General features: G+C 39.2%; 2 protein-coding genes across 6 annotated transcripts in view; one reads left to right on the top strand and one right to left on the bottom strand.

The window, feature by feature from the left end:
• Positions 1-27,841, bottom strand: part of LOC128878668 (tensin-1) — a 334,268-nt gene that overhangs the window by 207,068 nt on the left and 99,359 nt on the right. For all 5 annotated transcript variants that reach the window (XM_054127041.1, XM_054127043.1, XM_054127042.1 and 2 more), the window contains exons 2-3: positions 3,721-3,829; positions 2,822-2,859 (exon numbers count right to left, since the gene is read on the bottom strand). In XM_054127041.1, the coding sequence (XP_053983016.1) occupies positions 2,822-2,859; positions 3,721-3,829 (147 nt within the window). The remainder of the gene's footprint in view (positions 1-2,821; positions 2,860-3,720; positions 3,830-27,841) is intronic.
• The window catches only part of LOC128878669 (putative sodium-dependent multivitamin transporter), a 57,734-nt gene continuing 35,654 nt past the window's right edge, over positions 5,762-27,841 (top strand). Inside the window, exon 1 of the mRNA XM_054127055.1 lies at positions 5,762-5,793. The gene's annotated coding sequence lies outside the window, so the exon portion shown is untranslated. The remainder of the gene's footprint in view (positions 5,794-27,841) is intronic.

Raw genomic sequence — 27,841 nt, 5'->3', positions numbered from 1 at the left:
CGTGACCGCTCAGCAAAGCGTTGACACCCTATGCATACATGTAATTCATAATGGGCACGTGTATCGGGTTCGACCGCTAATAATACACGAAGTGCCACACACGTGGTCCAGCGCCAGAGTTGCGACGAGCTCAAGGTGAAGAGGTACGAAACCTCCTTCGTTCTCCAGCTACCGTGCGTGTAACGAATTACATCATACACGAAGGCTGACGTTCTACGATATCGCGAAGAGAGGTTGGAGATGACGCGGCCCTGTGACAACTCCTGGAAGGAGCCGAGACCTGCCTCGAATTTCAAAACGTCCAGAAGAAACGTGACCTACGCGGAATTCTTGCGCGGAACAAACGTCGGTCGCCTTTGCGTCTCCTCGAAAGGGCAACAACGTTCGTGGCCATGCCTGTAAACTTAACAAACCCGAATCCACCGACAAACCACGCGGTTAGCTCAAGCAAAACAGAGACGAACGATTCGATAGACCAGAGGGGGCGGTATCTCGTGGAGCGAATCTCCAATTTGGCTCGGTGTTTCCTCTCGTTAATATCAGGAAACCGTTTCTCGAATCACCAATTAGACTAGAATTGTTACCCTTTTTATGAGCCGATAATCGTGACGGACCAAACGGGGCTCAATAATTACGCACAGAACTGGATACTCGAGTGCAGGAAAGCAGCCATCCACCGATCGAGGGCACAATCTATCTAGTTAATCTTGCTAATTAAAGTTTATGCCTTCCGCTATTTTTTGTCCTACCGAACGAAACGAAATGTCATTCCGATTCGCCGCTAATTGCCCAAGCGGCGATGACAAGTTCAACGAAAGTCACCAGGAGAGGACAAGACTATCAGCGTGTTCCAAGTTCTTAAATGTCAATCCAAGCCGAGACACACACGGCTCTGGCGAGATTCTTTCGTTGGTTTCAACGTGTCGGGTCTAGGGGAAGATCCGCGCCGTAGATTTCTCGGTCTTCCAACGGTAATGGAAGCTCTTCCACGGTCGAAATAGACGTATCAAAGGAATCGAGCCGACCGTTTTGTTCGCAGTGCCACAAAACCTTCGTAACAAACGACGTCCCGGCACTTACAGAAGGAAGTCGTGCTCTCTGCCGCTCTCCTACTGTCTGAGGCACGTTCTCCTCGACGTCCAGCGTTCATCCTTCCGCTACTCCCGGCACAGCTGTACGCTCGTATGTACGCGGACGTGTGTTCGCGTCCGTACGTGTGGGTTGTCAGCGACTGAGTCGCGAGTGTGCGAATCAGCGCGGCTAGCTGTGCGCAGCCAGTGTGACACAGGAGTACTTGAAGATACGAAGAAGGTAAGGTAAGTGAGGCTCGTGCCTTGCCCGGTGACTGAACCCACACCGCATTTCACACAGGGGACCGAACCGAGATCTATTCCCGCTCACGAACACATGCTCGTGGCGAACGACGGGCTCGTATCTGCGAGGACTTCGAGGAACCGAGAATCTCATCGGCCACGCCATTGGTGGCGTGCTCGAATTAAGATGCATCTGTTAACTGGGATCTGACGACGTGATTCTCGACGACTTCCGGTACCGTTCCCTGAATCCAGACGCGTATCAACGGTGTACCTCGTCGACTGGTCGGAAAAATTAGCAAACACCGACGATCCTCTCGGACGGTGAGGGCCGCTTTGTTCGAGAGCGTTTTGTTTTACGTGTCCGAGGCACGGGAGATTTGTTTGAGTACCAGGAAGTACCAGCGGCACCGTGCTCGCTCCGGAGAGCCTCTTCGTGTACGAGGAAGTGCTCTCCACGTGCCACTCCGTTGCAAAGTTTCCAAGAAGACGTTGCTCGATTGTAAATACTAATTCGCGGGAAGTAGACGTGGAGAGGACGATCCGATCGTCGTTTCTTGGGTTCAAGAATCCTTCGAGCACCACTTCTCGAGCGTCTATTCACAGGGATTTCATTCCAACGCGTCCTGCCAGACTCCATTAAACGTGATTTTGGTTGTCAAGCTACAATAGTTAATACGAGGAAAAAGAAACTAGACGCAAGGTCTTTGAGAAGACGTTGCTCGATTCCAAATACTAATTTGCGATAAGTTGACGTAAAGAGGACAATTTGATCGTTGGTTTTTTGGACCGGAGAATCCTTCAAGCTTTACGTCCTGAGTGCTTGTTCATAAAAATTTAATCTCAACATTTACCAGAGTATATTGAGTTTGTTTTTTTACCGTCAAGCTACAATAGTTACTACGTATAAGGCAAAAATGACTGTTGCGACGTTTCCGAGAAGATGTTGCTCGATTCTGAATATTAACTTACGACAAGTTGACGTAAAAAGGACGCTATTTCTTTGAGTCGGAGAATCCTTCAAGCTTTACTTCCTAGGTGCCTGTTCACAGAATTTCAATAGCTACCTACTAGAGTATATAGAACGTGTTTTCGATTGTCAAGTTACAATAGTTAATGTAGTACTTGTTGTCAAGTACAATAGTAAAATTGTATAGCAAAAGTAACTATTTCAAAGTTTCCCAGAGGACGTTGACGATTCTGAATACTAATTTATAAGATGGTACGAGGAAAAACAATAAAGATCGTCAAGTCCTGAATTGAAGAATCCTTCAAGCTTTTCCTCTTCTAAGTTGTAAATTCTTTCTAAACAGCTTTAGACAAACATACACTATACATAAGTTGATACCAATATAGCTTAGTATACCAACGTAGAATGTCCTTGTTCTAAGTTCGTTTCAAAAGTTACAGAATTTCATAAAGAATTGCATAAACTGGCGAATTCATACCTAAATAAGTTCCTATCTAAAGCGTTAAGAAACGAAGAAGATAAAAATATTGTTGCTCACCTTATCTTCGCATGACTTGTGACAGATGTACTTGCAGACTGAAATGAAAAAAAGAAAACTTCTGAGCTTAACTACTACAGTTTGATGAAGTATAAAATGAAAATAATAAAAATTTCGTTTGTGATTATAATTACAAAATTGAAAAAGAAACATTAATTGGAATAAAAAGAACATTAATTAATGACCATAATATTTCAATATTTCTTGAAAATTATGTTAACGCATTGGGTTCGTGTGACATACGCATTATAGAAATGCTCATATATCTCCCTCAGTATAAATGTATACAACAGTATAATTGGTTCAATTTCTCTTTATAAATTGCATAACAGATGTTTCACGTTTTAAAACAATTGTATACAACATCAAGTTTCTTACTTGAGTTTTCAAGCATACTATGTAAAGAAAGAATACTAACTTTGATGATATGTTACTGTGAAAAAAATATAAAATTATTATTTTTTAATAAAAAAGATAAGAACCTCCAATAATTCCACGTTGACTTTACTCAAAATTTAATTGAAAAATATTACAAAGTGAAAAACTTGTAGCAATTTTTGTCCAATGTAATGTAATTGAAATGCCTCGGATTTTCATCAGGTGCGACTCCGAACGCCACGATGTATTAATAATATTTATCTACAATTATATAGAAAATTCGAATCGTTTGTTATCCTACATAAACAGTATTTTTAAATGAAAACAATAACCACTCTCTCATTGATATGCAATACAACGGATAACAAAATTCGTATTTTGAATAGAGTATGTTAAAAAAACCCGCCACGATTTAACCGCCAATTTTACTCGCGCGTTTTTACCAACTACCGCACAGTTCCATGTACCGACGGAACTCTTCCTGATCTATAACGCCACAGGGAATGACCTTATCGACTCACCTCTGCAGCACGACGCCTGCTTGATCACCGCCTGATGGCACAAATGGCACGGACGCGGCTTGCGTAACTGCTTCGTTCGGAACACGTGACATTGCGGCTCGAACTCGGTCTGAAAGCAAACGAAAGAAAAAAAAACGGTTAATTGCATCGATGATTGTCCTCGACAGGAGAGGAAAAAGGGCCGCATTAATTTTATCAGGCTTCTGACGCCTCGCAGACGTTTCCGTGCCTTTTTTCCATGCATTTTTTCATCAAGTCCGTTTAATTAGTGGACGAGAACCCCTCGACTGGTTAGCTTCAACGAGGTCTAGACGTTCTAAATGAAGCGTCTGTTCGACGGCACTTCGTGATCACAAAAACTCTTGCTTCTGCTTGAAATTATCATTCTCGAGGACACGGTGTTGCGAAACATACGCGTCGAGACTCTACCGAAGGAATTCAAAATTCGTTAGCCTCTAGACTCTAGAGTCTAGAGCATCGTTTCTCAACGGAGGCGCCATTACACCCGTGTTTGCGATTATGTGACTTATCCAATTTTGGGGAGCGATGGTCACATTACGTGGGCAAATCATAAATATATATTCTAAAACATTTCAGTAGTTGCGGATAAAAATTAAAGTTTTATTTATGGCGTTTCCAACTTCATAGTTAGTTGAAAGGGGTTCCAGTCCTGCTTTTCAAATACTGACTAAGCAAAGAAATCGCCTCGAAATTTACAAACAAGGTTAATTAAAATATCTTTCGAAATTAGAACCAAATACTATTAAACTTCGCAAACTTCACCAACCCCAAGGTTCTCAGTAAAACTTTATATTTCATATAGCATATTGCTTGTATGTTATGTTGAAATTCTAGTAAATATTTTATTTTCATGTATCTTATTTTTTTGTATGTCACATGTATGTATGATGTATGTTTGTATTGTATATTGTTTATGCGGACATTACGAATGAAATCCCCTCGTAACTATTATAGCTTTCGTTGTATATTCGAGTATACGAATTTGTTCAATTGGACAACAAAAAAAGGGCTAGTTCTTCCAACATCAGCCTTGGCCTTCATTTTCGATAGCATTCAAGTTGGATGAATTGTTTGATCAATGTCAGGTGCGTTCTACGCTTAGAGAAACCCTGTGACAGTTATTATCGACTCATTAGGTCATTGCATAAGTTTTGAGACGATTTATCCCACACATTTAAATAGATTTTTGATAGTGAAAATAATTTATTTATTTAATTACATACTTTCTTTTGGTGTTCTATCTTTTTCCATAACTCTGGTAGCATTCACATTCATTTATTATAAAAACTGGTCAGCTTATTATTAAAAAAAAAACGCAAAATAATATATTTTTGATTTACCCACGTAAAGCGACTATCGCCCCCAAAAACAGATAATCAGTTATCACTCACTTCAAGGTGTCAATGCCTCCACCGTTGAAAGGCATTGATGTAAACGGATCATTCATCGTTTTCGCTAGCTCGCAGAGCTATACGCTGCGATTCCAAATCGATGGTCGATCCGTTAACTGCAGTATAAATGGATACGTGACGCTGTTCGAAGAGGCACTTCGCAAAGTTATGCGCAAATAAGCGCCTGGGGCACTTACGATCCCGTGATGCGCGGGTTCCGATTACAGACACGCAACACCCGACTCTTCCGTGGGTAGTGGATACCTTATGCTTTCACCCGCCTCGATCGACCGTATTCCCAGAAAACGGTACGGGGAACCGAGCCAAATTTTACCTCCACGTACCCCGTCGCACGTCCATCGATGCTGCTTGACGATTCGCGTCGCAATGGCTGATAATTCAATCGGCTTCCAGGGAACGTCATCCCGCTTTCCGACGCTTGGAGGAAGGGGAGACATAGGAGGTCTTTGGAGTTTCAATTGAGTTGCCCGTAGGCGAGTGGTTACCCCCGGATCATGAGAAACGAGTATACGACACACTCTTGAAAAGAATATTGTGGTCCTGGAGTGCCAGAGGGGAGAGTATATAACATTTTATATACCTCAAGTGTAGCAGATATTTGGTAAAACGAACAACATCCTGGAACGGACCTCTTATCGACGTAAGTATGCAATTTTTATCAAATAATTGGAAGCTGAAAAGGAAGTAAAGCGTAGTTTGAAGTGGGCGTGGTCTATAGAAAGGGTTTGTGCTTTGAAGGGATCAAAGTCCCCTACTACCTGTGGAGTGCGGACCCTTTAGAGAGTCCATCAGGATTTCCGCGGTATCCCTCGAAAAAAATGTCTAGTTACTTGTTACCAAAGTGATACAATGAAAATAGATAGATTCCATTCATTAAAATCTATGCCTACAATTTTATCCAATTGGTGAACATTGAAAATAACTTTCTTTTAAGGACATAATGACCCTAACCAATGATAATATTAAAAACCAAAGACATAACATTTGAGTGGCTGTTTGCTACTTGCATAGAAATTGCGATTTCTGTGTCTGTGGGATGAGTAATGTCTAGTGACATTATCGAAATGGTTAGAATGGAAATTGCTAATTTAAACTTGTCAAACTCTCTGCTTTCAGAGATCACAAATGACCCCGGGAGTCAAACTCATCGCGAGTCCTCCCTGCGGTAGGTCTGTTAGATCTCGAATTAACAAGAATTCTCGAGTGTATCTAAGATTCCACCACTCTCTCTGTCGATTTCTACGGAACGATAATTGCAGGAAATATTTCTGTGTCATTGGTTTCACGTAGCTGGCAATTAACCTAATACCAAAGTACACGCAACATCGACCAAACATTCCGCGCGCGTTCCCGCGCTTTCGTTATCGTAACCTCTTCCGCGCGATTGATCTATGACGTTCAATAGCGCGCTCAGGAAGGAAGGGAATCAATGAAGCAATTGCTTTCCCCTCCATCCTACAAATACCTATCTTTTTAATTACTCAGACTTTCGTATATATAAAAAAAAAACCAATACCTCGACGAAGAGGTAATGAAAAGGTAATAGGATTTGGAAGTAATATTGTCCTATTACCATTATTTGAAATTAACATGAATTTTAATTGTTTAAAACAGATTTCAACTGAAACGAACCTTTACTTCGATTTAAAATTATTTTAATTGGAATTAAATTCAATTGCCACATAAAAGTAAGAATCAACTGTCAATTGAATTAAATTTTGCCTCACATTGCCATACAGAGAGCAACGCTACGAGTTATGCGTGCTGGATTATCAAAAATACCGGATTTTCTCGGAATTTTACTGTAATGGTTATGCGTTGACCCCGGTGGTTCCAGTGTTACAGAAACCGTAAAGATATTAATTATACATAACAAAAGTTAACCTCTTTCTCTATCAATCCTAATAAAGTTCTAAAAAGTGTACAAATGTGTAACGTATTTGTGTCTGCATATTTTTGGTCAAATACACCTTGTTAGATTTTGGGCTGCGCCACCGATGACGCTGATCGCTTTTTCATCGGGCTCGTAGTAACGATTCATCGAAATCGTGCACCAGCATCCCAGACAACGTCGTTTCTCAAGTTAATACGATAATGCCGTAGGCAGGCTGATAAGCCGTTCTCAATGAAAATCCCGCGACATTATCGTTCGCGGTTACTGTTCGTTTTATCGGGCAAAGTTTGCTGCGGCGACCGCCATAGCTGCGAGCCGGCATCGAACCCCGTCGACATAGATTGTAAAATACCGAGCCATTAAGAGACCGTAATATTTCGTAATTATCAGCTTTATCGCCCCACTACGAGCCACGAGTTGAATTATTGTCACTCGACGCCGGCCAAAGCACGGAGGCGGAAGATCGAGCTTCCTTATTGGTTACTGTATGCAAAAGCATGCTGCGTCCGCTGTCATCGTAAACGTCATAGCGCTGCTGCGCTTCATCTTCTTTTTTCACTGAACGAAGAAATGCGTTTCTATGCTGGATCGTTTACTTGATCTATCGCGCGATATTTGTCGAAATTATTCGTTCACTTGCAGAACGAGTTGCAGAATTATTGGCACAGTGATCGAATGTTATGGTAACACGCAGAAGAAAAAGGATAACAGGTGTGTAAGTTTTCTTTGATTTCTTTACATCTTTAGGATTTGTATTTTTGTAGGACTTTAATGTTTTTATGTCTACTTTATATGTACTTTTCATACTTGTTTTGTACGAACTGTGTTTATTTCACACTGAATCTCTAGCGATTACTTATAAAACCTTCGGAAAATAATTTATTAATATAAAATAACAATCGCTTATAGTTAAAATTAAATTTAGTAGAAATTTGTAATCGAAGAATGTAGAATAAGCTAAAAATAATTAAAAAATTGCTGGTTAAAAATGATATTAGGGTCAATTAGCTCTAGGAACTTATCTTCTTATTCATTTACTTGTATATTAGTATATATGTATATCTTTATATACTAAAATTAAAAAGATGTATATTGAACTCTCGATGCTCAAGATTTGCAAGTACACTTATAGAACCAATCTACCAAATAAATCAAAGGTTTGATGCACTTTTTGATATACATATATATGATATACATATAGCCGCAACGTGGAGCTATTGCTTCAAAGAAGATCGCACAACTTCGCAACACGAGTATTCCCCATTCACAGTACGCAATTTCTCGGTAACTGAACTTTATGCCGCCAATAGAGTTGACACGCACACGTGTCTCGGTAACTAATTGCTGACTCGATTAGTACAAGTGACCTTTGATGCTTGGCGAGTAACCGAAGCCATTCATCACGCGCGATTAATTGATCTTTAATCTTCGGGAATATCCATTGAAATCCAGTCATCGCTGCACAAACTAAAAAGAAGGATAAATACAAAATGAAAATTTACTGTTTCCCACGTTTTTAAATCCAGTGGCTCATTCTCAGTAAAATGTTCTATTAAATAACTAGATAAACATAATAAAGCGTTATATAATAGATGATAAATGCTCGATAGCTAACAGCGTGAATTTTGTGTTTAATAATTAATTGATCTTTAATTTTCATGGATATCTATTGCAGTCCATTGATAACCGTACAAACTGACAAAAAATATAAATACGAAATGCGTGCTTTTATCCGTTGAGAATTTATTGTTTACCTAATTGAATTTATTGTAACTCTCGAAATAAGTAATAGTCCTTTAGGACAATGTCTGGAGAATACGGTTAGTACATAAAAATTCCCACTTTATGGCTGTTTTTGAGCTTAAATTGAAATGTGTAACTTTCAAACACTCGGCAATCTTTTCAGTTGAAATCAGCGTATCTGTCTCTAGTAGGATCATCGTCTACCTCGATTGGGCGAATATACCTTGTCTTATCGGAAATATTATAAATGCCATAAACTGTCTAAATTATGTAACACATCGTTTTATGGTTTTTTCGGATAAAATCTGATATTCATACGCTTCACGTATATTTCTTACTGTAGTCAGAATATTTGAATCTTTCCGATACTCGTACAACATAACGTGCTGATGATATAAATACTTTTCGCTCATTTTCAAGCACAGTTTCAAGCTTTGATTAGTATCGCAAATAACTAATTTTACACTAACATGGCAGTCGCGATTGTCACATACTCGGCAATGTATAATTATATATTGTAAGGTATGCTTAATGCGTGTGTACGATATATAGCGCGTGTAGTGTTGTGTAATGTGTGTACAATGTATAATGTGTGTTCGTTTTTCGGGTGTTTTTGGGAATTGACGAATGTCTTTATTTATTCCAATTAGTTACGTTCCATGAAAAAGACGTATGAATACAAATTCTATTTTTTATGTGTAGTTAAGTTACATCAGACTTATGTGAATTCAGTATTAAGAATAGTGTTTAAGGTATTGTTGAATTTGACTTATGCAGCTCCCTTTATGTATTATGATTGTGTTCTTCAAGTTTATCAAAAAATCCTGACAAATAACTCATCAAAAGAGTTATTAATTAAAAGAATCTCTTACAATATCTATATCTGCTATTACTGATAATTAAATAACTATAATGAAACGTTATAGATAATATATATTTGGTAGCTGCGAGCGTGAATTTCGTGTTTAATATTGAACTAATACGTTGTGCGCCAGTTTACGCGGCACGTCAGCCTCCCCTTCAAAGTCAAACTTCTTTCCCTCTACCTTTCTCCGCGAATATCCTGTCCGCGAGGTCGAGATCGGTGTTGACCCGTGCACCGTATTCTTCTTCGGCAACGAGCCTGAAATGCAATAGCGTCCGTCGTCTAGAGTTTAGGCATGCGAAAGGATTACAGTGGAACGACGCGACAGAACGAGTTTGGAATCTTATTTGAACCCCGAGAAGCAAGGGGAGTTCTCGTTGCATGAGAACATTCGGGATGAATGATGACCTGGAATTTTAATTGTCGCGACACGACCGGCAGCATCTCACACGCGGGAATTTGCATCGAATCAGAAGGATCGAGCCCAATTGAACTATGACTTCGGAAAAAATTTTATCCGAGAAGTCAAATGGCAGCCAGTGCGTACGATGGAGTAACGCTATTAAGCAAGAACAAATCTTCTGTACGCGTTACTCATTAAATATAATATAAACAAAAAATGTATTTCTTGACTCACAAGGGAACATATCCAACTGTCCGTCTCCGATTTTGATGAAACTTGGTGGGTACATTAAGTAGGTAAAAATAAGGGATACGTATTTTTTGATAGCTGCCCAATCGCACGTTTAGGGGTTGAAAAAGTAGCTTGCAAATGTATCGTCTTATATATCAATGAATTCGGAAAGCAATTTCCGTTCATTTTTGTCGTTATATAAATTTTTGTATCTCTTAAAATAATGTAACCAAATTTCTTTTGTTATAAACAAATTACATTTTACAAAATCTGTGACCACTTTATGTTTTACTTCATGAAACCATGAAACTTTTCCCTAAGAAGATTTCTTATATCTATTGTAGTTTTCGAGACAGCATTTTTCTGCTGAAACTTCAAGGGGTGATTTCAACCCCTAAACTTGCGATTGGGCAGCTATAAAAAAATACGTATCCCTTATTTTCACCTGCTTAACGTACCCACCAAGTTTCATCAAAATCGGAGACCGACAGTTGGATATGTTCCCTTGCCAAAAAAAAGAGCATCCCCTCAATTGATGTTTTATGTATAATTGATACAACCAGTCTGGTGCCACAACTATCTTTTTATTTATCGACTCCGTTTTTGAGTTACTGAATTGAGTTTTATGTTGTCGCCAAAACCAAAATACTGCTCGAAATGTAAACGGACGGAGGATTTGTATTGGTACAAAAATGTTGGGAGCGTGACCGTTTCAAATTTCGAGCTGTCGAGAGAATCTGAACAATCTCATGTGTTTGGGATTCACAGTGCTTGGTGGTTATTCGATGACCCGAATACCACCGATCACGATTCGCTTCGTGCCAAAATTGAATGCCCCTCCGTGTGCGTTAAGGCGAAAACGAAGGCGTGCAAAGCGCGAAAAACGTGACAGAATGTAACACCGTTCCACTCGAGCGAGCGTGACGAACACACATGTCCATTAATTCTTGCGGTTTGAGGGGAATATGGCAAACGCATGCCCTTCTCCTTCTGGAGATGCTCGTAGTCGTTATACAACTGAAATGCTGGATTGTCTATGGTATTGAATTTTGAGAAATAACTTTCTAAATGCCCGCCATAATATTAAATATTATAGCAGTAATTGTTATAGTAACTTGTTCTATCAGGATATGTTACATACCACAAATATTATAGTACCTGTAAATATACATAAATCATATGAGATATACAATATAAATATATATCTATACATGTTATGTATTGTAACTTTGAAATTACTTTTTTGATTACGTTCATTGAATTTAATTTGTTCTTATTACATTCACTTTGAATTATCAATTAAAAAACGAACTAACCCCATGGATCATCCTAATAATAAATTACATACAAATAATATTGTCGATTATGAAGTAAATAAAATCCGATTGATCGAAATCGTACACAACCCCTAACAATAGGTCTTCAATGCTGGTAATCAGCATCAAGAAACTTTGTCTTACGAAATACAACATACAAGCAAATAAAATATCCACAGCAAGCTATGTATAAAAAATTGACAAAATTGCGAAGAAACATTAGGGAACTCCACAAGTAAAATTATCTTCTGTATTTCCACGAGGAGTCGCTGTTAAGGTGGAAGCCTGAATCCAGCCCAATCTTCAGCACGGTTGTAATTAACAGAACGAAGTTAAGCACGCTTGCTCGTAGGCGTGGAACTGACACAAGGAGACCACTCGAGCTATTTAGTGCGGATCAAGTCGAACGGGTTCAAAGTTCTGGCAGCCGAGTCGAGTGGAATCAAGTGCGTTCTGCACGGGACGATACACGTATTAACGAACACGCACCAACCGCACACGTACACCCACACATTGGTCAGGTTCGCGAGTGGTTCGGGTCATGCGAAAGCACTCGGACGAGGGAGGAAAGAAAAGAGATGAGCCAAAGAAGGACGAGGGCTGGAACAGAGGTTGCTTTGTCGGGTTGTGTTTGCGCTTTGACTCGGAACACTTCGGTTCGCATTAACCGCGTAGATACAAAGAGAAAGAGAGATGAAGAGAGAAAGAGAGACAAGGGACGGTCAATCTTTTTCACGGTCTCCCTTTCGCGTTTTCCTGGTTCGTCTTTTTGTCTTCAAAGCGACGCTTTTATCTCCCACGCGGCCGTCAAGATGCTCTAAAGGCTCGACGGTGCGCGGGAAATTCGCGACTACGCGAGCTCCTATCGTCGAAGCGATGAGAGAAACGTAAAAATCGGTAATGACGTCTGGATGGAAGTTCATCGCAGTCTGTTTAAAGAGGGAGCATTTGCGACAAGTGAAGGGGCTTGAGAGGGTCTTCTACCCCGCATCGCTGAAAAAGGGTGTATCTTTTTAATATCTTTATTCAAATGGAATTGATAGTATTGTGTACACATACGCTCCTTTGTTGAAAATTTAGTGTCCATATTTAACTAATGTAAGGAACCTTGAGCCCTCTAGACTCTAGACCCTTGAGACTTGTCGTTTGTTATGAACGCTGCCTCCTTGAAATGACTGCAGTGAATTTCCATTCAAACGTCACTACCAATTCTTGCATTTTACGTACATCGTCGTGTACATATTCAAGGTATTTCTACTCATACTGAACTCCATTTAACCGAACTAATAACAAAGCATTTAACTCCATTTAACTGAACAATGACGAAGCAGCAACAAAAATGACAAGGAAAATGAAGAAGAGACTCTTAGCGTTGCCGATGGCCTGAAGAGCATGAACACAATAAATATTGGAAATTATCATTGCTTCGATACAATAAGCCATATAATTACAATGTCTATGCGTGGATTAGATCAAATATTATGTGAATATGTATTATATATGTCACATAATAAGAAATAGTTTCTTTACTAAATATCTGCAAACCATGTGTTATTAATTATAATTATTTTCTGTCTTTCAATTATTTTGCTTTCCTCTTCCTCGCTCTCTTTCGTGATCCTATCAATTTAATTGCATATGCTATTTGATAGAACTTTTACTTTTATTTATGATTGAAGTTGTTTTATAGATGTAAAGATAGCGAATAAAATTGAAAAGATCGAAGTCATTGCCCCACTTTGTATTCGAATCGATGAGTAGAAGTCCAGTTATACGAATACCTACTCCTATTATACGAACGACGAAACAATAGGAGAAGGGATAATCCGTGGACTTCAATTATACGAACCGTCCCGTTATCCGAACCTGGTTGTCGTCCGAATCGTTCAGATAAATGAAGTTCTATCGCACGTCTATAATCTGGTAAATATTTAGTAGAGCAACGTGTAGATGTATCTTTAAATAATTATGTAGTACCTATCGCTAATCAAAATTAAGGAATATTACATAATTAGACACGATTAACTCTAAAAGATTACAAAGTACCGAGTATAATTGCAGATTATAAATGCAGATCACTCAAATTAATCTGACGATTGTGACTCACTATATTACAAAAGAAATGACACGGTAAGTGCTTGTCTCTACTGCTTACCACAGATATAAGTAAAATATGCTGAACGGTAAAACGTTGTTCGCCGTTGGTAATACGAGGAAACCGGATAAAAGTGCTGACAGAAGAAATCACGCGACAGCAACCGACGAAACGAGCCGGGAAACATTAACTACAGAAGACAGAGAGTGTCTACGAACAAAATGGGGACCGAGGGAGATACGAAATCATTGAAAAGACGATACGACGAAGCTATAGAACGCGAGATACGGGAGCGGAAGCGTGTACATACAGCCGATCGAGTTGAAATACGATTTACCGGGGTGGTCTGAGGCGATAGAACCGACGCGACGGCGAAACGAAGAATATAAACGAGGCTAATGCCTCCAATGACAACATCTTTACGCGGATGACAGAGCGTGCATAGGAGGAGGCTTGTATCGTTGCTGGAACGTAAACGTACGGTTGGCCTTAAATCCAGCTCACTTCCACGAAAACATCTCTACGATCGCGTTACACTCGGCGGAAGTCGTGCGTGTAATAGAAGAGAAAGAGGCGGGGACGAAGTAGGAAGGGACGACGAAGAATTATCGGTGCAGCATTGAGAACAGCGCCTCACAGTGCTCCGACAAACTGCGGGAAACGTGTGCTTTGCATCTCTGGCCCGGATCGCATGCCACGACCGTGTCAAAAAGAATCCACGATCCGTGTTAAAGAAGGCGTACTAATTTAATGAAACACGAATCGCGGAGCCTTGCGATGCGAAGCGAAGGAACCCGCATCCCTGTCGGTTCACGTACGAGTCTTCCGCTTCACGCAACGAAGATCATATGGAGTACATCTCGCATGGATGGATTGAAAAATCTGTCGAGAATTTGGGACGTTCATCATTGTAACCCGTTAGCAACGTCGGGACGTGTATCGGGAATTGGACTGTGACAATAATAGGACTGCGTGTAAGACCTTTATGCAGTAGTCCTGTGAAAATCTTATTTTCAATTCTTTTGTAAAGTAGGAAACAGTTGTCTTTATCGGACTGATGTTTACATTAGACTCTTATCCTTTTTTTTTTCGCATTTTAAAACTTTCTGTATCGTCGCTGAGTCAGTCAGTGTATGTTTTCAGAGTTTTATATTTGTTTTTTATCTGAATCCGAAAGTAAATAGTACGCATAAACAGCAGGACTATCTTAATACTTTGATTACAGCGCGAAATACATTGAAAGTCGCGTAGAGACCGCGGCTATTACACGTTGCGAGTTGTGTTAAACGCCATAAATCGACGCAACAGTTAAAGGGTTAATCTTAATTATGAGAGTGTCTACACCCTAAACGAGGAGACTGAGCTTGTGAGGTAGACTGTTCTGTTGATAAGAGCGTTAAATCAATAAAGTATGGCACTCTGCTGGCAAGATAGAACGCTGGGTCGATAGAGCCCTATTGATGTAAGTCCGTCGACCGATTAGAGTTCTACATTAACGAGTCTCACCGACAGAGTGCTTTACGTTACCAATAGAAGATTCAACCTTGCATCCCTGTTCCAAGCTATCCAAGAATGAAAGTCTCATCTTAATCAGTTAATGATAACTTGCTGCAAACTCTATCACTTTACAATATTATCATGGAAGTATAATAAATGTAAGAAATATAAGGTCTGTAGAAGATACAGGTACAGTTTAATATCTAAGTAATCGAAACGAAGAAATATAAGCAGTAGAGGCGCCAATTTCGACTCCGCGAAGATTACGAATAACTCTGACCGTGTACCACGACAATCGAGGTGTGTGGGAGCAATTTTTCAAGCGGATCGCAACCAACCCTCACAGATTTCGGTGACCATAGCGTGCGATTTATAAGACCAACGAGGAACGTTCTCTGTCTAACGTCGAAATCGCGAGATTTACCGTGGAACACACGAGCTGCAGTTGACCAAAGCACGGAGAAAACGCGAATGGAAATTTATTCGAGCTCCGTCCGACGCGAATAAATTCTCAGATCTCGTTTGCGCGTGCACCTTGCCGTTGCTTTCGTCGACAAACACGCCTCGCCGAATATCGTTTCTCCTCGGTTCTGTTCCCTTTCCGCTACGGATTTACCGCGCCGTTGGCACCAGGGATTACCAATCAGGACCGTGCCCATCTCTCGCTCGTTCGTCCGACTTTATTTCTGCTCTCCGTTTCTTTCTCTTGCTTTTTATTCGCACGCCGCGCCCAGAATGCCGATGGCCCGCTCGCAACACCGAGTTTTGTGAGTTATAGTTCTCTGTTCGCGAGCGAAACGCGTCGTTTGTGCACGGGTACGCGCGCGCGACACGACGCGAGCCTGCTCGCGGAAAAAATTGGCCACGACGAGCAGCGAGCCTGAAGAGGTATCGCGACAGGGTAGCACCGAGAATGATGTGTTCATGACGGAACAGAATTTCAAACGTCAAATAAAAATAAAAGTTATTTGGTTGCGTTTTGACGTCATCTGGATAAACGAAAGTTCAAGTGAATTCTGCGAGTTTTTTTTTTTTTGACGTGGTTTTGTTTATTGAAAAATTATTATGCGCGTATCAAACTTTATATGTTTGTGTATTGATTTCGTAAATTTTACGTGAGAATTAATAAATACGAAGGTGTTGCAACTGTTTTATGTAAAGAGATTTTTCTGGAATATCTTAATTGTTTTTTTTTTTTATATAAAATGATGAATAAAAATATTTGCGATAATTGATTTTTACGAATCACGTAGATGAACATGGCCCTTTATGGAGAGACATTCGTGTATAAGTTAACTACCCGTAGTCCTTAAAAGAAAATTGTGAAAATTCTTACTTTTATGTTAGTTTGTATTTTAAATTTGACTAAAACTACCGACGCGCAACTCATGGTTTTTATGGCATACCACTGTATCTTTGAAAATAAAGAGTGGAGGGGCAAATCAATTCATCAACATGTACCTAGTTTCCCATTCCAATAAATAATAAATTGCAATAAAATCTTTGTCAATAATTCAGTAATATTAAAAAGAAGTTCAAATGCCATGGGTCAAATTGAACACCTTGGTAGCTGTTAGTGCTGAACGGTGCTAACGTGAATCTAAAAAATAATATTCGGAGTCATTCTGAAAGAGAATCTCAAGAAATATAGAATCATGTCAATAAATCCACATTCTTCTATTAGAAACAATGTCGACAATTATTAAAGCATTAGCAACGGTGCTTCACGATTGGAGTATTATGTACATTTGAAGTACAACTGCCATAATCTAGCTACGTTCCACTCTTTGCAATCGTAATCAAAGAGACCACCTCTGTCGACGTGTTTGTACTAAAATTCGAGCCTCGAGACGCAACAATAACAATAATAAAACTCCTACGAGCGGATACGCGGATAACTGCGAACCGTCCCAATTTTTCGGAACAGTTTACAAAGACTCTAAGCCCCCGGAGTGGCACCACACGACACCGGTGGAAAATTTGTGAGACTTCGAGATGGGAATCCCTGGTAGGTAAGGAACGAGAATTTGTCGAACGTCGTAGCGCTACGGAATCCTCGCCAATTCTTTCTTCTCGAGTTCGGGGTGGCTGGAACGCCCCGTGCAGTCTGCTCATGATGAATGATGAACAGATTGCCGCCCTGACAGTCTGATCGCGGCAGAGAAAAAGCGACGATAGCAGAGGAGTAAGCGAGGCGATGTCGACTCGCTTATCTCAACGCCACGACGGTGTGTTCGGGTGACTTTGAACGATTGGCTCTTTGGGGTCTGCAACCAAGAAGAAAGTCGATTAATCCGGGTGTTCAGCTACGAATGCTTCACAGCGTCACTTTTTCTCGGAGGTGATCCTTCTCTTCGACGGTGTAACATGTTGACTGCCACTCTAAATTCGCGCGTGAGTCCCGCGAGACCCGAGGAGAGTCTAGACTTCTCTGCGACCAGAAGCTAATTACTCGATCATTCTATTACCCAGTCAACTGTTTATGATGAGTATACTCGCGAGTCGTGACGTAGTGACAATATTTCGTGTTGTGACGAGTATACTCGTCACGTAGTTATCACTCGCTCTTTAAATTGCAATTTTAGTGAAATCTAAAGTATATTCGTTAACTTGAAGGTGTTTTTAATATTTGAAAACCTAGACGGAATTATAGAAACGAACAAAAAAAGCAATATAAGTAATTATTATGAAAACATTGGATATAGCGTGGAGAAAGTAATTGTTCTTTTCTTTGCAAATGTATATAAACAGTGGTGAAACAATGGTGAAATGATGGCATGGTCATGTAAGAAAATGAAACAGATTTTTTCGATAGCATGATCGTATAAGAAAAGAAAAAAGAGTTTCTTGTCGAGAGTTGCTTTTACCTCGATTCAATTAAACAACTTTATCTTTTTAAAAGATAAATCTTGTTCACCACATTTATCACTTCAGGACAATTACTAAAAAGTCTAGCCAGTAATAAAATTAAGAAAATAAAACACTGAATTCTCTACCACTTAGTTCTATATTATAATAGCCTCACTTACACAATTGTTTGACAAGTATATCCTTCATCACTTACATTTAGTAAAGAGGTCGCGACCGTTGACTGATTAAAAGATTTATACATTCAATATTATAGTTTAATACAAGTATTAAATTTTGATACGTTTCTTCTCTTGCAAAATATTTTGGCAGATCCCTTCGAGTGGTACAGCTAATTCGAAGAAGGTTCCGTGCGTCATAAATGACACACGGTGTTTGTCACGACAGAGAATCGCGCGTCAGTTTTGACACGCATGACAGGGAAAGGGTTAAGACGAGGGCTTGGAAGGAATTCGTTCCGCAATCTCCACTGGAGGGCTTCCGCGCTCGATTTTTACGACTGATAACGTCCGTTGACGCGCGTGTATTCAATTCGCCGGCACTCCCACGCTAAAATCCTATCTCACAAGGGAACTGGTTGGACCAATGGCGTAGCTAACTTTTTTGAAGCCTTAGGCGAGTTATTGTTTTGCGTCCCTCATTTTCAGTAAAACTCAATTAGATATACATAAAAATGTTGAATCGTTGTAATAACTTGAACATGTATTTTATTTACTCAGTGTGTCTATTTATAGGGCCTAGCCTAATTGAGATAGTCTCTTGTTGCATTCGTTTATGGTCTTTTGGAAAATAAAGCTCCTAGTTAACCGTAGTCCCTTCAATTCTTTCTTACCCACTATCATTACCAAATAAACAATGATACTGCAAAAACCTTTGAACCCTCCAGCGAAAAATCATTGTGAGACCTTTATTTTTATATTAATAAAATATAATTAGACAACACAAACAAATTAAATATTGTAATAACTTTAACATTTATTTTATTTACTCATTGCTTCTATTTATAGGCTTTTACTTGTACTCGTTTATTGGTCCTGACGAAGTAAGATCCCTTACTCTTTGCCTAGTTCTGCTGCACGGCAGCTACGCCCATGGATTGGACGCAGGCCACAAAGATAGAGCACCGCGCTGTTCTCGTCATTCCACATTTTATTCGCAATGTTGAATCGTCCGTGTTGAACGTGCAACGTAATCTCGCGCGGTGTGTCAAGTACAGCGGTGCTCCGTTATCGGCGTGTATCTGGATCTTTCAACAAGATCGCTGCCCTCGCCTAGCTACGTAGATGCACGATCTCGTGCCGCTGCGATCCGAGTTGCGGTGTCAATAATATCTCTGGTTGCATCGTGACCTGGGCGGAAAAAATGTTTGCTCGCGTAACAACAGATTATAATCGTATCACCAGCGACTGCAACTCGACGGACACGAGGAAGCGGCGTTAACAGCGACCGTTCCTTGCTGCGATTTCAGAGAAATCTATTTTTGTAATTCTTCTGCCTTGTGGATGCGAGGAAGAATGGTATTTCTAAACAGTTGCAGATTATAGTTAGGATGTGTCGCTAGGAGCGGTTCGCTTTCTATTAGGCTGTCCTAAAAGTTTCTTTCGTTTTATTAGTAAGTAATACATCCACAACATTTTATATTTTATACTACATTACTGATTGTGAGTCGTATACCATCCATTTTGCTCGATTACTCTTGTAACGTCAACTGCTAAGAGATAAGGTTGTCTATTTAAACAAACACTGCCACGCAAGACAGCAAGTCCCGAAAGAAATTTTTGGGACAACCTAATACTTTTTCTTTTTTCTTTTCTTTGTTTTTTATGGGAGAAAATCTTCGAAGGATTTACTCGACCTTTTGGGAAAGGCCGGGGATTGTGTGGGATTCCCCACACCCCTCACATGGCGGTGCAGGACTTACTTACCAAAGCCCCCACGGTGTCCTACTACGTGTACGTTACGCTGAGAACGTCACGTACACACAACTTCTACTTTAGTGTCTTTGCTAGTTTGTACACTAGCGAAAACTTCTAATAGCCAAGAGATGTTCAAATATCCCTGTAAATTTATGGTGGAATTATGTCTTCCCTTTCACCGTATCCAACATTTCTTGTATTGTATTATATTAATTGTATCCTATGTTCCATATGCAAAGATAATTTGCCGGAATACTATTACCATTTACATTCAACAAGGTTGATCAATTTATTTAAACATCAAAGGACGTTTATGTCTGCTTAATATTTTAGAATTTTCTTAGCATTCTTACATTTTTGTGCTATCTTAATAGGTTGATACATAAACAATATCCAACCAAAACCTAAATGTGAACATACGAAGCAAAAGATTGAATAGAATCCCAATTTTATTAATCGACTTCGAAAAGCAGAAGAACTAAATTCGACATGTACATATATTTTTTTTATCCTCCTAAAAAGTGTCTGACTGTCTCCTATTATAGGTTAACACGGTACAATAAAGTCGACGACGCGTTTATGCAAAGTACACTCCATTCTCGTTATCAGTGCTCCGTAACGAGTGACGAAGACAACACTGGTGACCCTGCCGAGACCGACAAAAGATGTCACATGAACGGGCGGATTCACGGGGTAGCCTGTCGCAAAAGTAAATCGAGCGAAGCCGTTGCCCGACTTCGATTAAACTAGAACGGAAGAAGATCGTGGTCCGGAAACTATTACTCGATCAGTCGTAATCCCATCTGGAAGCAGTTCCCGAAGCTCTCAGCCGCGGTTTACCTAACGATGACAAACGGTCGAGGATTATTTGACCACTCGTGATTTCCCTGGCCACCTATATACTTCAGACTTCGGTGTTATCCACCCAGAATGAACGGGCCAATAAGCTAGCGGACGGCCACGCTGAAAAATGGCGAACGCCGGCGCGTACCGCGTGAAACCTATGGCTGGATCCTAAATCTCGGCCCGCGAAATCCGGCATTATATAATACGTTCCCTCCCTTTTGTGCTGGCGCTGTATTTCTAGTTAGAGAAGCGAGGAGTGAGCGGCGAGTATATAAATTCGCTGTTATTACGTTCCCTTTTCTCGGCCCTCTCTATCCAGATAAATACGAATTTATCGCGCGTCGCGAATCGCAAACGAGGGGATGCATAAAATTTGGTCCTGGGGCTCGCGCGCCATCGAGGCTGCGGAAAAGGAACAGTCGAAGAGGAGTACACGGGCCGTTTGTAGTTGAAAACACATTAAATGGAACGACCCATGTAGGAAAGAATCTATAGACGAACGTTAACGCGTGTTAGCTGGCTAGCTATCTTTTTATTTAGTATTATTCACGTAGGTGCAATAATTACTGTACTGTTTATGTGGTTCGGTACTTCGTAACAGATGAACGCATTTAACTGGGTGTAGAGTAGAGATTGATTTTTGAATGTTAATGTTAATGACGAATTCGGTCGTGCGATGAATGACCTATAATTCATTTCTCTGTGAATTATTTTCATATTTCATTATTTCCTAAATTATACGATCAAATAACATGCTGTAAAGGGCAAATTTTGTCTTCGTGACATTTCCAAGATGATAAAATGATTCGTTTTTATAAAGATTAATATATTATACCTAATAAGCACGTTTAAAGTTCACCTTATAATTTTCATTTCACTTTTAACATAAAAAATCTTATTGTGTTTTAAATATAAAAGCTAGGTATATCGTGTCGCTGACTTTTCTTTAGATCTACTGATAACCAATATTTTTGTATTACATTATTTTCACGTATATCCAACCGTTTGGTCAGCGAACGCCGATAAAGTAGCCTATAATGCTTTTCTTCCAACTTGATCGACAAATTTTGAAATTTCAAATTGAAAACGTATTTTTATCAAAATAAAACATAGTCTATGTTACTCAGGGATAGTGCAGCTATCTATTACAGAAAAACAATTTTTTAATCAGTTCAGCAGTTCCGGAGATTACAAACAAATAAGCTTTACCTCTTTATAATATTAGTATAGACAAGATGGTAATAATGAAAATATGTCGACCAACTTAAAAATATATAGATGACTCTGATATCTTGAAAAAAGTAATTTTTTTCTAACCACAGTATTTGCATCTTTATATTGAACAATTCTTACCATACTCTTATCGTATCGTCAGACAATCGAGACATTCCAGGTGATCAAGTTAGATGAAACATTCTGTATAACTTTTGAGAAAAAATCCCGATCAACAGTGAGGTAATATTCTTCAAAAACTCTGGTCTATAAATCTGAATTTCATCCTGAGACGTTCTCTCCAGCTCTCCAATATACACAAACACTTTCAATTATGTTTCTCTCGAGATCCTAGATCAGAAATAGTATCCACGCGTTGCCACATAGTCTGCGTACACACGAATGAAAACATTAAAATCTCTTCTTCCGTCGACTGGTCCGTGACGAGCAGCGTTTACGAGTATCGGGGTTAATACATTATCTATCGCGTTATTGCTTCTAAACTTGAGTCTGTGCCGCGTAGAATATATGTAAATTGGTTTTGTCTGGCGCAATGGTGGGCAACGCTATAAAAAAAAAGACGCTCAGCACGGAGGGTCCACATGTGTCCATCGTTGCAGGGCGTGTTGTTACTTGGAAACATCATAATCCTACTTTGGTCACGATCGTATAAGCGAGCATATGGGAGGAAGGTTGCGTATAAATCTTCCGTCGACCCTTCTTTACAGACGCCCTCAATGTCGTCGTGGAATTTATCCATGGACGAGTTGACGGCGATTCGTTCGGTCCCTTCGTTCCAGACACCGCTAACTGCTCGAACGAAAACTATGCGGCGCTCTTTGTCGACCACTGATAGCTCGTAACTTTTCTGAGAGCAACCCTTTAACTGCGAAGGGCACCTACACGTTGATAGCCCACGAAACACCTAAAAGTCCACACCTCAACGTGTTTAACGCGTTGGTCGCCCAGCAAGAATCAGATGAGTTTCCCGCAGAACTGAAGTTTAGAATTTATCTACTTGCACTTACCGTATAGTTGACATTGTTTTAAAATCAATTTCCTGTCTAGCTTCTAATTTTTTTTATCTGTTTACGGTTCTGTACAGTGTATGTTTGTATTGTTTTAGCAAGTACCATGCTAAATGATATAATATATTATTCTAAATATCACTTTTATATTGTTCGTAAAAATATTTTCTTTAAGTATAGAAGTATTGTCTCGTACTCAGATATTTTTATAGAGACAGGAAAGTCACCCAACTTACATTTTAATTGAAAATCGATTTGTGCTTTTGTGTCACAGTCCACTTTTCGCTTATTTTATGATTCATTATTAAAGTTATAATTAAAGTGCCTCGCGCGAGGAGAAGACTGAATCTTTACAAAATAATGAATCAGATGGTTCAACTGTTTTCGAAAAATTATGATTCTTCGTCGCTATATGTATTAGTGACGCTTATTGAATGGTATACAGAAAAAGTGATAGATATTCTCGTAACATCCAGGTATGATCTCCTTGATCAGTGCAAACTGCTTAACGCGAAACAGTTTAAAAACGAAAAATTCACGCAGGACCGTTTACAGAGTCACTCATAGAGCAAAAACCTTTTTTTATCATTCTTCTCTAAAGCGATGAGAAAGTTGTCAACAATGGGTGGAAACATGTAAAACTGAGAATGGTCATACATACCTATATCTTATGATTCATCGTCATTTTTTTCAGATATTGAACCATCTTCGAAGTAATTAGAGAGGAAACTAGCAGGTCTATCAAAAAATTGTCTTTTAGTTTTCGCCAGTTTTTCACTAATTTGTCCCACCGCGATACGTGGGGCAGGTTTACGTTTCTCTGTGTTTTGTAATGACAACAAGCATAAACTTGCTGAGTCGTTTTTGTCAAGGGCCACTTCAAGGGACATGTTATTCACGGCTCTGAGGAGAAAAGAACGCTTTACGATTCTCCTCTCGTCGTTGGCCCTTGTCTTCCGGGGTCCCGGTGAGCGCTCCACTTTCCTAGTTTCGACGTGGAGCGTACTCCGAGTTCTTGGCAAACGCTCGTGACCGGCGTGGAACAGCTGTTTCTTTAAATGACAAGAACTGTTGTTACCCTCTCATAAATCTTCTATGGTTCCGACGCTCTAGACTAAAATACTCGAAAAGTTATGAATTTATCTATTGGTGTACGGATAATTTTTTAGGGATCTCGTCCAGTGAAAAGAAAACAGTTCTTTCTAGATATTTTAAAAACTATTGGATTTATTCCAAACATAGAGTATAAGTAAGAGTATGAGTAATTTTTTTGTTAGATTAATAGTTTATGCGTAATATGATGCATGAGATCCACATTGTGCTCAACCTTAATGGTAATGTGAAAAAAAGTGTATTAGTGCTTTATTATTACTTGCTTTAAATAGACCGATTAATAAACCGAATAACGATTTATATTTGTAGTACTCGAGTTCCGAGATAGTTTAAAAACAATTTCGTAATGTTTGATTGCACAAATTAATTAGCGTCGAGATATTCTTTAAACGTTCTAAATTACGTCACGGTTGAATATTTATATTCATGAGTGCAAAAGCTCTCCTGTACCTTTCATTAGCATACTTTTACTATTATTTACACTGACACCGGAATAAAGCGGTTGGCCCGGAAAAATGGTAATATCAGTCGCGCGACCCTAATAATTCTAAGCAATACATTACAACTATATTATGTATTGTAATCTTTGTTAAAAGTTGATAGTAAAACTCGCAATGGGAAGGCGTTCAACGGAACTATGGAAACATTTTCTACATCGTTAACTCACTTCTCTCTTTCCCATGATCTTTAATAGGAGACGTAAACTAACTACAAACGAGAGGGAGATTCTAATCGCGATGAGCCTACGCGTGTAATTTGCTCTCCGGTACAAAAATAATACACTCTAAGCTTGTAATTAAGTAACATTCGCCTAGTAATTACTTATCGTTAATTAAATCGGCCTCAGCGTTATCTTCAGCAGCCCTCTGTGTGCTTCGCGACCCTTCGGATGCAAGTACCTCTTCACCGTTCAGACTAGAACGATCGTTCCAACGCGAACCAAAGCGCAAACATGCTGTAGGCGAGCTTGTAATCAGCCAATACTGGCTCGCGTGTCCATGAAACGGTACAGACAATCTCGTCTGCCCTTCGGTAATTCTACCGCCACTTTTATCGCGATATATGTTAGAATTGTTGCAGAAAGTTCTCTGATTTCTACTGTAAAGGAATGTTGTTACAAAGAAACACGTTTTAGATTTTTCAGGATATCACAAACGGATTTAAACAGAATATTTTTGCTTCTTATATTTTCATTTGCGACGAAATAATGTATATTTTTTTTGTTACAAATTATTATTTGATTATTTGACTACTGGATAATATGTTCATTGCATAAGAACATATTAACAGAAATATATGTTATTTAGTAGCCGTATATATAATTATATATTTATTACAAATATTATTACAATGTAATAAACAAGAAATAAAATAAATAATGTTATAATGTAATCAACAAAAAAGTATATATACTATGCATACGCAATATAGACATAATTTACTTTTTAGAATCATTAGAACTGGACATTAGGAAGTCTGGGTTAGGAAGTCTCAGGAAACAGTAGGAGATATTAAGAAATTTTAATTACCATTCCCTCTATTAAACAAATTTTATTGATTTAGTGAGAGCCAGATAATAATTCTAAATATTACAACATGAGTATTTGCATGGCACTATACGTATGTATATCAGGTTAGACTTAATTTATCACAAAATACAGTTGTCAGAGAGTGTTTTCTGATTTTGACTGTTAACGAATATTACCTCACACGATGTTCTTCCATTCTACATATTTACCTATCCATTTGTTCAAAATCGTAACCTATCTCCGCAACCTTTCGTTTTTCATACGTATCAGTTTTGTTCCACTTATACGTCAACACTTTCTTATCAAATCCTCAAGGTGGTTTCGAATCTAGAACTCGAAATCGTTTAACATTCGTTAAGACCTTCTTTGCGAAGGTTTGCTTTCGCAATGCAGACGTACAACTCGCGGACTGCGTTAGACACACCTAAGTAAATTTTTATTCGAAAGATACACGTAAGTAGTCGAGTATTTATCAGTTCAGCTCATTCAACATTCTTCGCGGTCTATGCAACGAGAAACGTCCGACAAACTTCTCCCGCGTCGGCACTTCGCAATGAGCAATAAGTCTCAGGATTAAAATAATTTTCGATCTAACCGCGCGAGAATGTTCCGCGCCCGGGGCGCCCGTCAAAAGTAGGATAATGACAGTGCAAAGCACCATGACCGCGGAATGATTTGAATTTTCCCAAGTAACTCTTGCGAAATCTCGCCTGGCCGCCGACGAACAGTATCTACTCGTACACGATCGTCTTACCAACGCGACTGTCGCCCCCAGCGGGAAAAAGAAACTCTCCACGGTTAAGAAAAGAAACGGAAAGGAACGAACTGGATAAGTGGCGGGTCTGAGTCGATGCAAATCGACCGTGTAGAAAATACAAGCGTTTTTCCATCGATGAGATTAAGGTAAATGCTCTTCAATCGGACTCGTTTAAATCCTACCTTGGCTATGTTTCAAATTAAGTAGAAACTGCCGCACGGCGGACAGTAAAATGTGTATCTACTAGTCAGACAAGTGGCGCGGCTGTGTGATTTCCATTGGATTTGTATTGGGCTGTCTGGAAAGTCCATGTCGATTTTTGGTAGGTGGTACAGGCCTGAATATATCGGAATGGTTGAAAATAAATAACATCTATTCATCCCTTAAAAGGTGGAAGGGTTGTGGAACAAAATGGTACATATGTAATTCAATAAATATTCTATATTAAAATTCAAATATGCCTTTGAATTTTTCTTAAAAATTGGCACGAACTTTCTGGACAATCTAACAGAAATTTATTTTGTTTCTTTATCTCTGTACCAACCTCTTACTTTTCGTGAATTTTACGCGATAACATCGATATAAACTACTGTATCTCCTGCAATATAGAGATCAATAACACAGCTACACGGAACAATTGAAAACTCAACATTCTTTTAAAATCCACATTACCTCTTGATGGTCCTCAAACTATTTAATGAACTTTCATTGATTATGGTTACGTTAAATTATTAAAGCAGGCTATTCTAAGAGTAATTTTATCAATGTAGAGGGTATGATTGAAGTTCCGTTAGAGGCGTAGGTTAAAAGGCCAGAAACTGACACAGAAAATTTGGTACTATGCAGAGATAAAAAGCTGACTAGATACAACTGACTAGCAAGTCTGATTTATAACAGTATAATCTCCTTAATCATATTCTAAAATTCTAAATTATAATACATGTATACTATACCGTAGAATTCTATAGTATAGTCCAAAAGATTATACTGTTACCAACTGTAGACCCGTTAACCAACTTTTCATCTTTGTATAGCAGATTCCTCGTCTTCGTTTCGACAAAATTCTGTGATTACGTTGTTACTGCATGATCTCTATGTAATTTGTAGAAAGATTTATTTGTTTCGATATTTAATGCCGCCAGGCGCTCACGTTTTGCGAATTTTACACAATAACAGGTTTTGATTTAAACTTGTATAACTCCTGCAATATGGAAACTAGTAACATAGTTCTGCGGAACCATTTAAGAACGAACTTTCCTTAAAATCTACGTAACTTCTCGACAGGCCTAAAAATATTGAATGACCTTCAATTGGTTATAATTACATGGAATTGTTAAATCAAAATATGTTTAGTGTAATTTGATCATGATTGAAG

This window comes from Hylaeus volcanicus, chromosome 6 (genome assembly GCF_026283585.1).
Source record: "Hylaeus volcanicus isolate JK05 chromosome 6, UHH_iyHylVolc1.0_haploid, whole genome shotgun sequence".
Taxonomy (NCBI): domain Eukaryota; kingdom Metazoa; phylum Arthropoda; class Insecta; order Hymenoptera; family Colletidae; genus Hylaeus; species Hylaeus volcanicus.
Note: the sequence above shows the minus strand (reverse complement) of the source record. Positions and strands in the feature narration are given on the sequence as shown.